Source organism: Sciurus carolinensis, chromosome 12 (assembly GCF_902686445.1).
Source record: "Sciurus carolinensis chromosome 12, mSciCar1.2, whole genome shotgun sequence".
In the NCBI taxonomy this organism is placed as follows: Eukaryota; Metazoa; Chordata; class Mammalia; order Rodentia; family Sciuridae; genus Sciurus; species Sciurus carolinensis.
Window position 1 is genome coordinate 94,553,797 of NC_062224.1, and position 15,497 is coordinate 94,569,293.

Genomic DNA, 15,497 nt, shown 5'->3' on the forward strand with positions numbered 1-15,497 from the left:
CGTGGAATTTCTTCTGATTGAGTCGGAATGGTGGTCTGTCTCATTCCAGGATCATGTTTTTCTGCAAGACAGCAAGTCTTACACCATACATTAAATCCTAAAAGTGAGCTCTAACCATTAGAAATGTGTTCAAACCAATTTTAAATTCACTTTTTAATTTTAAATCTGTACCATTGGGGGTATAATAAATTCCATAATTCTCCCAGAATCTCTCTGTGAAGTTTTATAGTAAATCTTCTTTCTGTTTTATTAAAGTTCTCTGGGTTGGTTTCTAGGATATTAATCATTTCCGATTTTGCTCCTACTTTTTCTTTGCTGTATTATTATAAAGGTAGTGTAAAATGCAATACTATTAACACAGAAAATGTCTAATAAAGTAATATCCATTGTTGACAATTTGTTGTTGCCTTCTTTTAATCTCTGGATCATGTAAAAACATGTATCTAGCTAGCATTCATTCATCTGCACACATAGATAAAAATACAAGTTATTGACATTATAATGTGAAGGCATTTTGTATCACTATTGCTCTGTCATGCTTAATATTATGCAGCAAACACTCTCATTTTTACTTTAGATTATCATATGATAGTTCATTGAAGTAGTTTGTAAGACAATTGTTCCTCTGTATCCATAGGGCATTGGTTTCAGGATCCTCTGAGGTCACCAAAATCTGAAAATGTTTAAGTCCCTTACATAAAATGGCATAATATTTGTGGATAAGCTACACTCATTCTTCTGTATATTTTAACTCATCTCTAGATTACTGATAATACCTGATACAACATGTTATGTAAATAGTTGTTATACCATATTGTTTAAGGAAGACAAGGAAAAATATCTCTACGTGTTTAACATAGACACAATTCTTTTTCTAAATATTTTTCACCTGCAATTCTTTGAACTCACAGCTGCAAACATGTGGATACAGAAGGCTGACTATATATCTAATCACTCTATTATTATTGGACATTTACGTTTTCTACCTTTTTTGTATATAAATATCAAACATTGAACATTTTGGTCTTTAAACCCTTAGGACTGATTTTTCTTAGGACCAATTCAAAGAAATTAAATACCTAAACTGAAAATGTAATATTTTGGGAGACTTTTGATACATACTATAACATTAAAAATTTTTTTTTACTAACCTTTTCTTCTTTTTTCCTGTGAACTGCAAATATTTTGCCCATTTTTCTTTTGTATCATTAGTATTTCCTTGACTTTTCAGATAGTGTCTTAAAGGCACTCCGTAATATTTATGGCTTTATTTTCTACTTTCCATTTACACATTAGTATTTTAAAATTACGATTATCTATTTATTTTAGATGGGCTCTCACTAGGTTGCTCAGGCTGAAACTCAAGTGTTCATTCCACCTCCACTTCCCAAGTGGCCAGGACAGGCTCTCACCCGCCTTCTTTTTATGTGTTATTTTTGTTTATGATTTTGATACTTGTGAACCCTCTGATATGAAAAAACCTCTCAGTTCATCTCTGATCTGATCTAACTTTCAATCTTTTCTGTTCTTTTATTAGAGAAAAACCTCTAAAACAAACCCCCTGTCATCACCCTCTATTATATCTTTCAAAATTTTCCCATTTCCTGAATAAGAAAGGCGGGACCTCTTGGCTGTGGTTCTAGGGCTCATTAGGACGCAGCCCTCCACCTCTCCTGCTTCCTCCCTTGCCCTTCTTGGCTGGCAGTCTCTGAGCCTTATTCAGACACATTTCCTGGAACGCACTTCCTGGTTGTTAGGTATGCAGTTCCTTTCGTGTGTGGCAGGCTTAATACCCTGATCCAAGACTTAGCCTACGTATATCAGTTTCTGGAAAAACTTATCCAAACACCCCAAGTTGGATAAGCACTCCCTGTCAGTTGACAAATAGCATGGAGTGCAAATCTGTTTTAGTTTATAGTCTATCTACCTACCTACCTACATACATACCTCACTGTCTGTTATATTTATGGATTTACTTCCACTATGTCCCCACTCACTTGAGAGGCTTTGAGGATTCCAACTGAAGTTTATTCATCTTTATGTATCCAGCTCCTATATACTACCTGATATATAGCCGGTACTGGGTAAACTAATGTTTGTTGATCAGGGCTTTTGTATCCTGCATGCTTCTACATTTGAAAGGCATTTTGTATAGGTCTTGAAAAGTGAAGAGGTAGGCCCTAATAATTCACTGAGAAGCACTAGAGACCAGAAAATTATGCTTGGAATGCTGTTACATTTTAATTTTCTGTGAATGAGAAAAAAAGTACTAACTGAACAGTGATGTCTAGAAAAGGCCAGGTTTTCTTCCCTCCCTGCAAGGTGCAGAAGTATGTGAGAAAGTAAAGACAAAATGTGCTAAATGCTTTGAAAGGGCTGAGGCAAGGCAGGGTGGTAATAGAAGGGTTGATGCTGGTAACTATGGCAACAGCATGGTTAACAGAGATTAGAATAAACGATCGCGTAGGAAGCTGCCAATCAAGAGTGAGCAGCAAAGACTGTTCCACAGATGAAGAGAACTGAGAGAATGGCTCTGCCTTTGGGATCAAGGTGCACCTGAGGGAGCAACAACCTCCATCAGCAACTTCCATTATGTGGACAAAGAGGCACCAATCAGCAGAGATGTTCATCAATATAAAGCAGCCTCCACTGCCTTCAGCAGGATGGTAATCCTACACCATTCGACCTCGCATTTCCAAGATTCAAACAGAATTAAAAATTGATGCAAACTCTGTGATTCAGAGCACTTGCCTACCCAGGATGGCTACACTGTATCCCTGCTCTGCATCTCTGCTGGAGCCAACTGAGCAGGTCACAGAAAAAGACCCAGCTGTGCTTTCTAACTTGAAATGATCACTGCAAATTTTAAATGGGTACTCACGATGCCTCCTCACTAACTCATCCTTTCCTAATATCAGAGTTCTCAAATCTCCCCAGACACTTCATCCCTTCTCCCATTTTAACATTTCTAACACCTCCTCTCCTCAGCCATCTGCAGGTGACCTTCAAACTTCACAGAGACCAGACTTCATCAGACGGAGATGTTCTATTTTCCCTCCATCAAATCAACCAACTACCTCCCTCTGCACCTGTCCTTTCCTGAGCGATTTCTTTCAGCTCTGCTCTGCTCTTGCTTCCCACACTACTTTTTATTAGATCATCTCTACCCTCTTCCATGTGACCAGTCCACTTCTCACTAATAGTCAGCATCATACAAATAGGTTGCTGTATTTCCCAAATAAGACCCAACTCTTGACCCCATATGCCCACTATTGATCTCACACCTCCTTCCTGTCTCTACTTTTTTCTATTTTAAAATATACTTTCTTTTTAATTGACACATAGTAATAATACCTATTTAGTCAGGACAGTGTCCTATTTCTATCCCTGTATACAATGTGTAATGATCAGATCCACATCATTGGTTATTGTTTCTTTGTGTTGGGAACATTAAAATTCCTTTTGACTAGCTACTTTAAAATATTCAATTAATTGTTGTCAACTATAGTTATCCTACTGTGCTATCGAACATTAGAAATTCTTCTTCTTCTAGAAGAATAATTGTCCATCCTTTCTGTATTCCCCTTTTCCCCACAGCCTTATCAGACTCTAGTAACAACTATTGTATTCCTTGAGATCAACATTTTGGTTGTCTTTCTGGGCCTGAATTACTTCACTTAACACAATGTCTGCCAGTTCCATCCTTGTTGCTGCAAAGGCCAGAATTCATTCTTTTTATGGTTGAATAATATTCCATTATATATGTGCACACACATGTTTATGTGTGTTCTACAAATTTTAGTATATATTTTTTTCTCTTTCTGTGAAAAATACTATTTGTGTTGGGCATGGTGGTGCACACCTGTAATCCCAGTGGCTCTGGAGGCTTAGGAGGACCTTGAATTCAAAGCCAATCTCAGCAACAGCGAGGTGCTAAGCAACACAATGAGACCCCATCTCTAAATAAAATACAAAAATAGGGTTGGGGATATAGCTCAGTGGCTAAGTGCCCCTGAGTTCAATCCCTGGTACTGCCCTCCTGCCCCCCCCCACACACACAAAAAAAAAAAAAACAAGAGAAAGAAAAATATTATTTGAATTGTATTGACCCTGTAGATTACTTTGGGTAGTATGGACATTTTAACAACATGAATTCTAATCCATGGACATGGGTTATGTTTTCCTTTTTTGGGTGTGTCCTTTTCTATTTCTTTAATTAGTGTTTTATAATTTTACTTGTAAAGATCACTCACTTTTTTGCTTAAATTTATTCATGGATATTCTATTTTTTGGTAGCTAATGGGATTGCTTTTCTTAGCAATTTTAGTATTGGTATATTAAAAGGTTATTTATTTATTTATTAATTTGTTTATTTATTTGGTACAGGGGATTGAACTCAGGGGCACTAGACCACTGAGCCACATCCCCAGCCCTATTTTGTATTTTATTTAGAGACAGGGTCTCACTGAGTTGCTTAGCACCTTGCTTTTGCTGAGTTTGGCTTTGAACTCATGATACTCCTGCCTCAGCCCTCAAGACCCTGGGATTACAGGTGTGTGCCACCGTGCTCTGAAAAGCTACTTATTTTTGTATATTAATTTTGTATCCTGAAATATTACTGAATTTGTTTATCAGTTCTAGCAGGTTTTTTTGGTGGAGTCTTATATAATCATGCTGTTCAAACAGGGATAAGTTGACTTCCTTTCCTATTTGGATGCCCTTTATTTTTATTTAGTTTTTCTTGTCTAATTGTTCTGGCTAAAACATTCAATACTGTGTTGAATAGGAGTGATGAGAATGGGCATCCTTGTCTGGTTCCTGATCTTAGAGGAACAATTTCAGTTTTTTTCCCATTCAGTGTTATGTAGTTTGTGGGTTTGTCATATATAACCATCGTTGATATTTGAAGTTTCATTTTTAGTCATGAACAAATGTTGGATTTTGTTAAAGATTTTGCTCCATCTACTGAGATAATCATAGAATATTTATCTTTCATTCTATTGATGTGATTACATTTGTCCACTTGCATGTGTCAAACCATCCTTGCATCCCTGAGATTAATCTCACTTAACCATGGAATATAATCTTTTTTATGAGCTATTGGATTCAATTTGCTAATATTTTGTTGAAAATTTTTGCATCAGTCTTCATGAGGGTGATTTTTTGTGTGTATCTTTGTCTGATTTTGTTATCAGGGTAAAGCTGTCCTCGTTGAACAAGTTTGGAAGGGTTCCTGCCTTTTTATTACTTTGGAATTGTTTGAGAAGAATTGCTATGAGTTCTTTAAAGTTTGGTAAAATTCAGCAGTAAAACCATCAGTTCTGAGCTTTGCTGTTTTGGGAGTTTTGTTTTTTTTTAATTACATATTAAATCTTATTACTTGTTTTTAGTCTGTTCAGATTTTCTGTGTTCTCAGGCTTCCATTTTGGCAGGTTACATGTGTCCCAGAATGTATCCATTTCTTCTAGGTTTTCTAATTTGTTGATGCATCAATGTTCATGATGATCGTTTGCGCTTCTATGATATCAGTTGATTGTGTCCTTTCTCATCTATGATTTTATTTACTTAGGGGTTTTCTCTCTTTTTTTTCTGGGTTAGTCTAACTGAAAGGTTTACCAATTTTGTTTATCTTTTCAAAAGTCAATTCTTCATTTTGTTGCTCATTTTAGTCTCTATTTTGTTTATTTCTGCTCTCATTTTGCTATTTCTTTTCTTCTACTAATTTTGGGCTTAATTTTTTCTTGTTTTTCAAATTCTTTGGATTGCGTTGTTGGATTGTTTATTTGAAATCTTTCTATTTTTTAAAATGTAGGCACTATCTGCTGCAAACGTCTTTCTTAGTATTGCTTTTGCTGCCTTCCATAGGTTTTAATATGTTGTGTTTTCATTTTCATTTGCTTCAATAAATTTTTAAAATTTCTCTTTTGATTTCTTCAGTGACAAACTTGGTCATTTAGGAGAATATTTCTTAATTTCCATGTATTTGTACAGTTTCTAAAATTTCTTGTTATTGATTTCCAGTTTCAAGCCATTGTACTCAGAGAAGATACATGTTATGATATCAGTTTATAAAATTTTTTGAGTCTTGTTTTGTGGCCTTGCATATGGTATGTCCTAAAGAAGTTTCTACGTGCCAGTGAGAAAATATGCATTCTTCACTTGTTTGGTGAAATGATCTATAAATGTCTGTTAGGGTGGTCTGCTCTTTTGCTTAAGTATGTGTTTCTTGGTTGACTTTTGTTTGGCTAACCCGTTAATTGATAAAAGAGAAGAGTCTAGTTCTTCTTTTAGAGTTAATAACATTTGCTTTATATGATAAGTTCTAGCTTTGAGTGAAGATAAATTTACGATTTTTTTTTTTTTTTTTTTTTGCCGTGCTGGGGTTTGAACCCAGGGGCAAGCACTCTACCGACTGAGCTATCTCTCCGCTCTGATTGTTATTTTTTCTAGATCAATTGATTCCTTTATTTATACAGAGATCTCTTTTGTCATCTTTTACAGTTTTTGATTTAAAGTCTATTTAAGTACAGACTGTATATGAGCATAACTACTCCTGCTTACTTTCCGTTTCAATTTGCATAGCTTATCTTTTCCCATTCTTTCACTTTCAATCTTTGTGTGTCCTCACTGGTGAATTGAGTTTCTTGTAAGTAGGTCTAGTTTTTTTCTTTTTCAAAAAAACCCATTCATACAGTCTACATCTTTCAATTGGGGATTTTAATTGTTTATATTCGAAGTTATTAAGGACAAGTAAAGACATACTCCTGTCATTTTGTTAAATTTTTTTGTTTGATTTGTATATCCTTTTTCCTTTCTTCCCCTCTTGTTGTTCATGTTTGTGGCTTAGTGGTTTTCTGTATTGACAGGGTTTGATTTTCTTTCTCTTTTGATATCTACTCTATTGTTAAGTTAGGTCCTTTTGCATATTTTCATGATGGTAGTTTTCCTCATTTTGCTTCGGGAAATGCTCCCTGAAGCATTTCTTGTGGAGCTGGTCTCATGGCTGATGAATTCTCTTAATATTTGCTTCTTCAGGAAAGTCTATTTCTGTTTCATTTCTGAAGGCACCCATTTTGCTGGATATCATATTTTTGGTTGACTTTTTGTTTTTCTTTCAGGACTTTGAACATATGCCATTCTTTCCTGGTCTGTAAGACTTCTGCTAAGAAATCTTCTGTTGACCTAATGGAGATTGACTTATAAGTGACTTGATCCTTTCCTCTTGCTGTTTTTAGAATTGTCCTATACTTTTGAAAGTTTGACATATATGCCTCCAATAAGTCTTATTTTTTTAATCCCCCAAAGTGCTTTTAACTTCTTGGACCTGAATGTCCATCTATATCTTTTCCAAAATTTAGAAAGTTTTCAGCAATTATTTGGTTGAATAGGTTTTCTTTTCCTCTGGATTATCCATAATGTGAAAGTTTGGACACTTTATGGTGTCCCATAAGTCTCAATGGCTTTCTTCATTTCTTTTAAAATTCTTCTTCTAGTACCTCTATTTCTCTCCTTCTCCTCCTTTCCCTCCTTCTCCTCTTCCATGCTCAGAAATTTTTTATTCTTCCTGATTTTTATTCTCCTGCTATTCAGGCTGTCCACTGTATTTTAAAATTCATTTATTGAGTTCTATCACTCCAGAATTTTTGATTGGTTCTTTCTTTGATCTCTGCTGAATTTCTCATACTTTTCATAAATGATCTTCCTAATGTCATTGAATCATCTGTATTTCTTGTGTGTCATTGTTTCCTTAAAATCATTGCTTTGAATTATTTGTCAGACAATTCATTAATTTCCTTTTCTTTACTGTTTTTTGCCAGAGTTACAGTGTTCCTTTGGAGGCACCAGGTTACCTTTTGTTTATCCTACTTGTCTCTACATTGGTAATTTTGCATCTGTTGGGTCAATTGCCTCTACCAATTTTATAGAGTAGCTTTGATAGTGAAAGACTTTCTGCTGGTGATGAGTCCTAGGTTATTATTTGGATATGTTGCATGGCTTTGGTTCCTGGTTATTAACTTTAGTATAGCGTTTACATAGCCTCTTCAGCTCTAATCCATTTTGGCCTTATCTGTAGGTATCTTGGTGGGCTAGGCTGTTGCGGCTGTGAATTGCACTACCAGTGGAATTCAGCTCCTTTGGAAAGGTGGGTTTGTTAGCAACTCTACACATGGTGCACCCGGCTGCAGATATGGGGGCCCATCTGTAGCTCATGTCAGAGTGAGTCTATACCAGTGGGCCCCCTAGATGGGTACAGTTCAGTATATCTAGTAGTGAGTGAAGGTACCTGTTAGCGTCTGAAGACTTCACAGGTAACTTTGTGGGATCTCCAGGGCTGACCTACTCAGGGAGGTCTACTCAGTTACTTCTCAGGCATCTGCTTCTAAAGGCCTCAGTGGGCCAACCTTCTGAGAACAGGCTATTGAATTGCTTCTTGGAGTCATAGAAGGATGGGCAGGGCTGCCCAGATGCTCCCTGGAGGAGAAGTTTGGTGGACTAAGCTTGACTGCTTCTCAGAATCTTATGTGGGTGGATAGGGTCAATCACCTGCTTCCCTCGTCCTTCACAGGCCCAGGTGCTCTGGCCAGGCTTAGCTTCATTAATGGGCCATAAGGATATGTGGTCATTGCTACTGGAGCAGAGGGCAGATAGGTGAGGCTGCTTGACTGCTTCCTGGGATGGAGGGTGGAAGGGCATGCCATCTGACTGTTTTCTGGGGCTTTCTACAGAGCATACTACTCAATCTGGGCTGTTCAGGTGCTTCCCAGGCCATGGGCTGGGCCTGTCTTCCTAGTGGTTCACAGGGCTGGCTCAGTGGAGCTTCCAAGGGCAATTGGATGGTTGCTTCAGTTGGGTGAGGTCTCAAGATGACTCCATGAAGCAAGAGTGTGGGTGGGGGAAGGCACATGGTGGCTGGACTCATTCTCTATGGCAATCCAGCAATGTGGTAACCTGGCATTTCCCCAAACTAAGTCTAAGGCCTGTGAGGACCACACAGTTCTCCAGCAGTAAATATCTCTGCTGGAGTGAAGTCCTTCTTGACTCAGGATTGATCTTGAGAGATGAAAAGATAGATGCTGTGTGCTTAGTTCCTGTCCTTCTGAGGCCATAGTGTATCTCCATGCTCTGCACCTTCTCTGCCACATCCCCACTCACTCGGACATTCTGCCTCACCTCTGCCTCACCTCTGCCTCACACACTCCAGTGAAACAGCTGCGGTTTTTTTTTTTTTAACCTGTCCTTTTGATCCTTTGTTGTGGAGAGAAGCACAGGCTTCCTAGTCAGTCATCTTCCAGTTTCTGCTTTTCTGTCTATTGACCTTCATTCATATCAAAGTGTATGTGATTCATTCCCTGTATTACCATCTCCACCAAATGTCACCAAAACTGCTCTTACAGAGGCACCATTGGCTTCCTCATTGCCACCTCCAGTGGGCGCTGTTCTTTTCTCATCTTACCTGACTTCTCAGCATTTTTGACACAGTTCAGGGTTCCTTTCTTGAAGGCACTATCTCCTTTGGCTTCCATGATTATATACAATTTTTGGTCATCCTTAACTCACCCTATACTCTTTTCCCATCCTCTTCCACCTTGCCTCCTCTTCCTGGATCCCTCTTCTTTACCTGAACTCTCCCTCTAGTGATCTCATAGACCCTGCAGAGGCTTTTGCTAATTAGCCATATGCTAATTACTCCCAGCCTTGTCTTCCCCACTGAGTTCCAATCTTATGTGGTGCATTATGATATTCTCTTCACCTGTTTCTATTCATCAGAAGAGACCCAGGACATCTGGTACACTCAGCTTTGTTACTCTTTAGTTTTAGGTCTTTCATGTGACCTGTAAGGCACTATGCTTCGGTCATTTTGAATTTCTTTCACTTATTTGAAAACACTGACCTCACTTATTTCTCAGGGCCTTTAAAAAAAAGATGGTTCCTCTCTGCTTGGGCCACTCTGCCCACAGCCTTCAGCGCCGGTGGTTGCGTCTTATCATTCAGCTCTTTGCTCACATTTTACTCCTTCTCACAACTGTTCTTTAATTATCTATTGAATTGTGATCTTCCACCTAATTTTTTTTTTTTTTGGTTATATCATCTGGCTTTATTTTCCTCAAATCACTTATCACTTTATGGAATTATTTATTCATTAATTTACTTGTTTGTGTCTTTTCCTCAAAGGGAACACATGCTGAGCAGTGACCCAATGTCCCCAGTGCTTGGATGTTCTTCCAGGCACACCATGAGATTAAATGACTCACTCAAGGGAACAACTTAGAACTTAAACACCTTTTTCGTCGTATGAAATATAATTTACACAAAAGATCAGTGAGCAGCTACGGTTTTCATCTTTTGAGAATTCATTCATACATACAAGTATCTGCCTTCTGATTTTTTTTTCTGGCATTATAGATTTTGATTCTTTTTAATCTTGACCTTTCTGCTTTGAAGACTGCCTGGATGTAGGTGGTTGTTAGTTCTCTGCTATCTCAAATGCACTTCTCTGTGTCTTTTCTAGTTCCACTGTATCTTGGTTAAGGCTTAGTCATCAAAAAACCCACAGAGTTTTGTTTCTTGTGTTCACTTTGGTGATGCCTCATGCTTTGTCGTGGTTTTGGTTGCAGTGCTATGGTTTGGGAAACCATCATTGAAGAAAAGTTCTCAGGCGATTCTCTTACTGTGACAAAGTCTTAACTGGAACATTTAAACTTTTTCACTATCAATATGCTCATTTGAAAATAATTTAATATTTCCTAAAAACCCAGATGTTTGGAAACTTGAAGAACTTGCTATCTTGATTTGGAAATTTGGGGGGACGGTTTGTGATTCCTGCTTAATTCATTGTGGAGGATTTTTTAATGATACTGGTTTTCTCACAAAATCCTGAGGAATCCTATACACTATATTTCTTCATTGAAAGACACCCATATCTCTATTGGACTTACTTCTACAATAGTTTCCTATCTTTAATATATTATAAGTCAGCCCCTTATGCAGTCTTAGCTGAAAATTTTTGTAAAAGGATATTATTTTTTTAAAACATGCATTTGTCTTGCCTTTGGAATTCCATTCAGGGTGCTATAAAAAATTGCTTGAATCACTATTTTTAAATTTTACCCTAATGCACCTTAAATGGAAATCCTCCTTTTTCTTTTCTACGGGATTTTCCGTTTCTGGAACTCCCTGCCACTCCCACCTTGGTATTTTATGTGTCACATGGGCACGAGATTTTTTTCCAAGCACACTTCCTGATCCCTAAGAAGTGCTCAAGACATATTTATTGACTGAATATTGAACAAAGGCACATAATGTTTTAAAAATGTCTTTGGCATTTTACAAAATTTGCTCGTAAACAATGTATCATTAGATAACATCCAGAATGTGTCTAGGTTCCTAACATTCTTGTTTTGGACTGGGATTGAACCCAGGGGTACTTTACCTCTGAACCCCCTCCCTAGTTCGTTTTGTTTTTATTTTGAGACAGGGTCTTGTTGAGTTGCTGAGACTGGCCTTGAACTTGTGATCATCCTGCCTCCATCTCTTGAGTAACTGGAATTATGGGTGTACCACTAGCCCCAGATCTAACGTTCTTAATTTTTAACTAACATCTCAATTTTGCCATAGTTCTGTGCTCAAATTGATGTGTTTTTTTTTTTTTTTTTTTTTTTTTTTATGATCCTCTTTTCCATTAAGGCCGTAAATTTAATAGTATTTTTTGATTATATATTTACTTAATGGCTCTCCAATAAACATCTTCTAAACCAATTATCTGCTCATCTCTTGAGACTCAGCCTAATATGTTTCCCTCCCATGTGAATTTCTGAACTGTATGTTTCTAGAATAAGTGTTTTAATTTATGTAAAAAATAGTCATCTGTATATCTTAGCTTAAAGGATGAATTTTGCAAGTGCCCTTGGTGAATGTAAACACATTTTTATGTTCTGGAAAATCTAATATTTATATTCTTATATTTATTTATAACTCTTTCTGGTTGACTGCTCCAGAGAGTGATTTGTTTTATCACTTTTTTGTTATGTTTTATATATTTTTATATAAATTTCATACTAATTTGATTTCTGGCGAGATTTTCACCATGTTTTTGCTTGCTTTTGTAAAGAGCATTATGATGTCTTCTTGCTTTCATCTTTTCTGTGGACTTTGCTTATTATCCTGACATCAGATCTTTGAATTGCTAATTCTAGCAAGGCAATTGCTAATTCTAGAGGTCCCCAGTACTGGCACATAATTTGCATAATAAGGCTTGCTGTCTTGATCTTTTCTTCCTGATATTTATGTTTATTCCTTGAATATTTATTGCATGCCCACTAGGCACAAGGCATGTTTTGAGTCCCTCAAGGGTGTGAAAGGTAAATAAGAGGCAATATGCTCTTAAGAAATTGACAATCTACTGAGCAAGCTGCTGTGGAGCAAACCCATTGCATATGCTAGCTACAACGAAAAAAGTAAATAATGACACTAATAAAAAAGAAGGAGGAAAAACATTTCTAAGAGGTTTCATGGAAAAGATGGATCTTGAGTTTTACTTTCAAGGTTGGGCACTCTAGGTAGAGGAGACAAAAGGGCTTTTGCAAAAGCCTGCAGCAGGGGAGTAAAAAATGTACTAGTAAAAACATAGCAATTGGTGGAGGTTGTGTTATGTAAGAGGGTATTGCAGGGAAACTTTTAGAAACCGTGCTGGGTTTATGGTATAGGGAACCCGGAATACCAAGTCTGTGGACATTTTGGTAGGGATCAGAGGAAAAAGATTGCTGTTCAGAATGTGCACTTATTACTAATAAATATAACTACCAATTCCTGTGTGCAAAGTCTGTTTCAGGCATTGAACTAGATGTTATAGTCAACCTGTACAATAATACTGAACTCACAGGCCATATTCCCATTTTACAGATAAAGAATATGAAACTCTAAAAGGGAGATTAATCTGGCAATGTTGCAAACATGGATTATAGAGTATTGGCACCAAAATCCAAACTATTAGCAGAGGAAGAATTAATGTAACTGACTACACATACATTTTTGTCTCTTCTTCCCATTTAAATGCTGTCAAAGTTACTCAAAAGATATTTTTTAAAATTCACAGTCATGCTCACAAGTTGAATCACCAAACTTTGAGGAACACCTGCAAAGTGAAAGAGGTAGTGTGAAAGAAGAAACTGTGGCCCCAAATATTCACTGGAAAGGCCTCCTACGGAAGCAGAGCTGGGTGTCGATTCCAATAGCAGGGCAGGGGTCACGAAGCAAGTTGTAGAGTCTTCAGCAGGAGCAGTCGAGGCTCCCCACCTCCCACCCTTTGGTCCAGACAGTAACCGTGTGTGTGTTCATCTCAAGGGGGCTGAGTCAGCATGGCAGCCCCAGGAGGGACAGGAGCCTCCTGTCCAGAATAACCACTGCAATGCACCAATTAAAACATCTACCTAGTACAGCTAGTTCCCCTCCACAGATTGCACATTCACAGAGAGCCTGAAAGGCGATCCTAAATAAAAAGATGGATCTGTAGGCAATAATTAACAAACATTTGAGTGGAACTAATTCCATTAAAAAAAATATATCAAACTCAATTGAAAAAATTTCTGAGTACCCACATTTTTTCTGTCCTTTGTCTTTTGAGTTCATAATTTTCTACAACCTGCTAGTTTCTTATCCCAAATACAACTGGCAGTTCTCTTGAGTACATATCATCCTTCATACTTCCTCCTAGAACCTATGAATTTATCTCTTCCTACCAGTGCTGTTATCTTTCCTTTGTATCATGCTAACACTTATATACAACTCTACACAGATCCACATACAGGCCCTCTTAAATCAGACACTGATAAACTTTGAGGAGTTTCTGAACATCAAGATTCAAGTTCACTCTTACTTTTGAAAGCACTTGGAACAGCAAAGCATTTATTTCGTTTCTTTTTTTTTATGCTAACTTTGGAAGGCCATGGTAAGGCAGTATATTTCAGTATGTGTTACTATTTCAGCACATTTGCCAAGGGATTTTATACATATACTTGTGAAGAATAAATATCTGCAGTGACTAATCTTGTTTCAATTAACACTAGAGAAAATAACCATGGTTGACACGACAAACTATTTCCAGGTTTTCTTTTTTTGAACAACGTCAGTTGCTGTTTAGAAGACTGTGGTAAGGAGAACAGCATATAGTCATCAACTAGATTCTCTCTCTTCTTCCCCTAAGAATGATACCGGCTAGTTATTGAAGGATGACATATGCATAATACTCACATTTTGTAGCCATCAAATTTTCAAAAGATTGGGCCCACTGTAATACTTCTTCCAGAGTAAGGCTTTGAAAAGAAACAAAAGGTGCTGATTGGGCTAAAATGTTCTCTAGGTTTTTGTTGAACTAAGTAGAATTATATTACCTTGAAAATAACTCTGAAATACAATTACACTCCATTTGTGTGTGGTTTTGTTTGGAAATTTATCTACCTATGATTATTTACATTTTATTTTTAATAATAGAAATTTTTTAAATTATAAAATTCATAAAAGCAGGATACACTTGAAAACATAAGGAGTTAAGTATTAAAAAGAAAAAGAATGATCATTGTCATACAATCTTTCTATTCCCCAAAGTAGCCACTGTGTATAGTAAGGTTTGCTATGCCACATCAGGTAATTTCTTAAGAGATTAGTAGTAGATTCAAAGTGGGTTAAAAAAGACACACATTTTTAAGGTTCTTGATACAAATTGCCAAATTGCTTTCATGGTGTTGTGTACTATGTATCTCTGCCATCGGCAAAATGTTTATCCATTTATCTATTAGAATCTTAGCATTCACCCACAAAACCTATGTGTATGCATCTACATAATAAAATTAGTAATTCTGAACCTATTATTTTCTCAGTCTCTTGTTTGCTGATATTTTTGATTTTGAGGATTTAATTTTAATTACAATATGCCAAGTTCATTTGACTTAAACAGTATAAACAAAGCCATTCGTCATTTAGAAAATATCTGTGAAAGATACTGGCTCAGGCTTTTCTTCTGTTCCTGTTGGGGAGCTTCATGAGATGAATCAGCAAGGGACTACATTTTCACAGGCTGATTTTTTTTTTTTTTAATTTTCCCTCTTTTAAAATAGTTAATGTGTTCATTATCATTGGATTTGTGGTACCTTCTTGATTTTCCTGCTCTCAATAACTAGATATAATCAAAGATGGCTATAGATAGAAGCAAGATCTGTCCACTGGCTCTGCTGTTTGGGGCTGTCAGCCCCAAACTTAGTGCTGCAGGAACAGCTATCAGTATTAGCAGGTTCTTAACACAATGAAGGAAGATTAATTAAAGAGGTTAAAAACAAATCTCAGAACATGGAAACATGTTGGGAGCCCTAACAAGGTCAAATATCTTTTGTTTTTTAAAAATTCGGATGGATCCTGTCAATTTTGGAGGGACTGTTGCATCAGTACTGAGGCTTAACACTACTGGGTTAGGATTGCTTTCAAAAAAACATTTCCATGAAAATCTA

At 36.9% G+C, this 15,497-nt stretch overlaps 1 protein-coding gene and 1 long non-coding RNA gene across 3 annotated transcripts in view; one reads left to right on the forward strand and one right to left on the reverse strand.

Moving 5' to 3' along the window:
- Positions 1-15,497, forward strand: part of LOC124962366 (uncharacterized) — a 144,473-nt gene that overhangs the window by 95,412 nt on the left and 33,564 nt on the right. The window lies entirely within an intron of this gene.
- Positions 1-15,497, reverse strand: part of Rgs13 (regulator of G protein signaling 13) — a 31,001-nt gene that overhangs the window by 7,049 nt on the left and 8,455 nt on the right. For both annotated transcript variants that reach the window (XM_047521665.1, XM_047521664.1), the window contains one exon: positions 14,248-14,309. In XM_047521665.1, the coding sequence (XP_047377621.1) occupies positions 14,248-14,309 (62 nt within the window). The remainder of the gene's footprint in view (positions 1-14,247; positions 14,310-15,497) is intronic.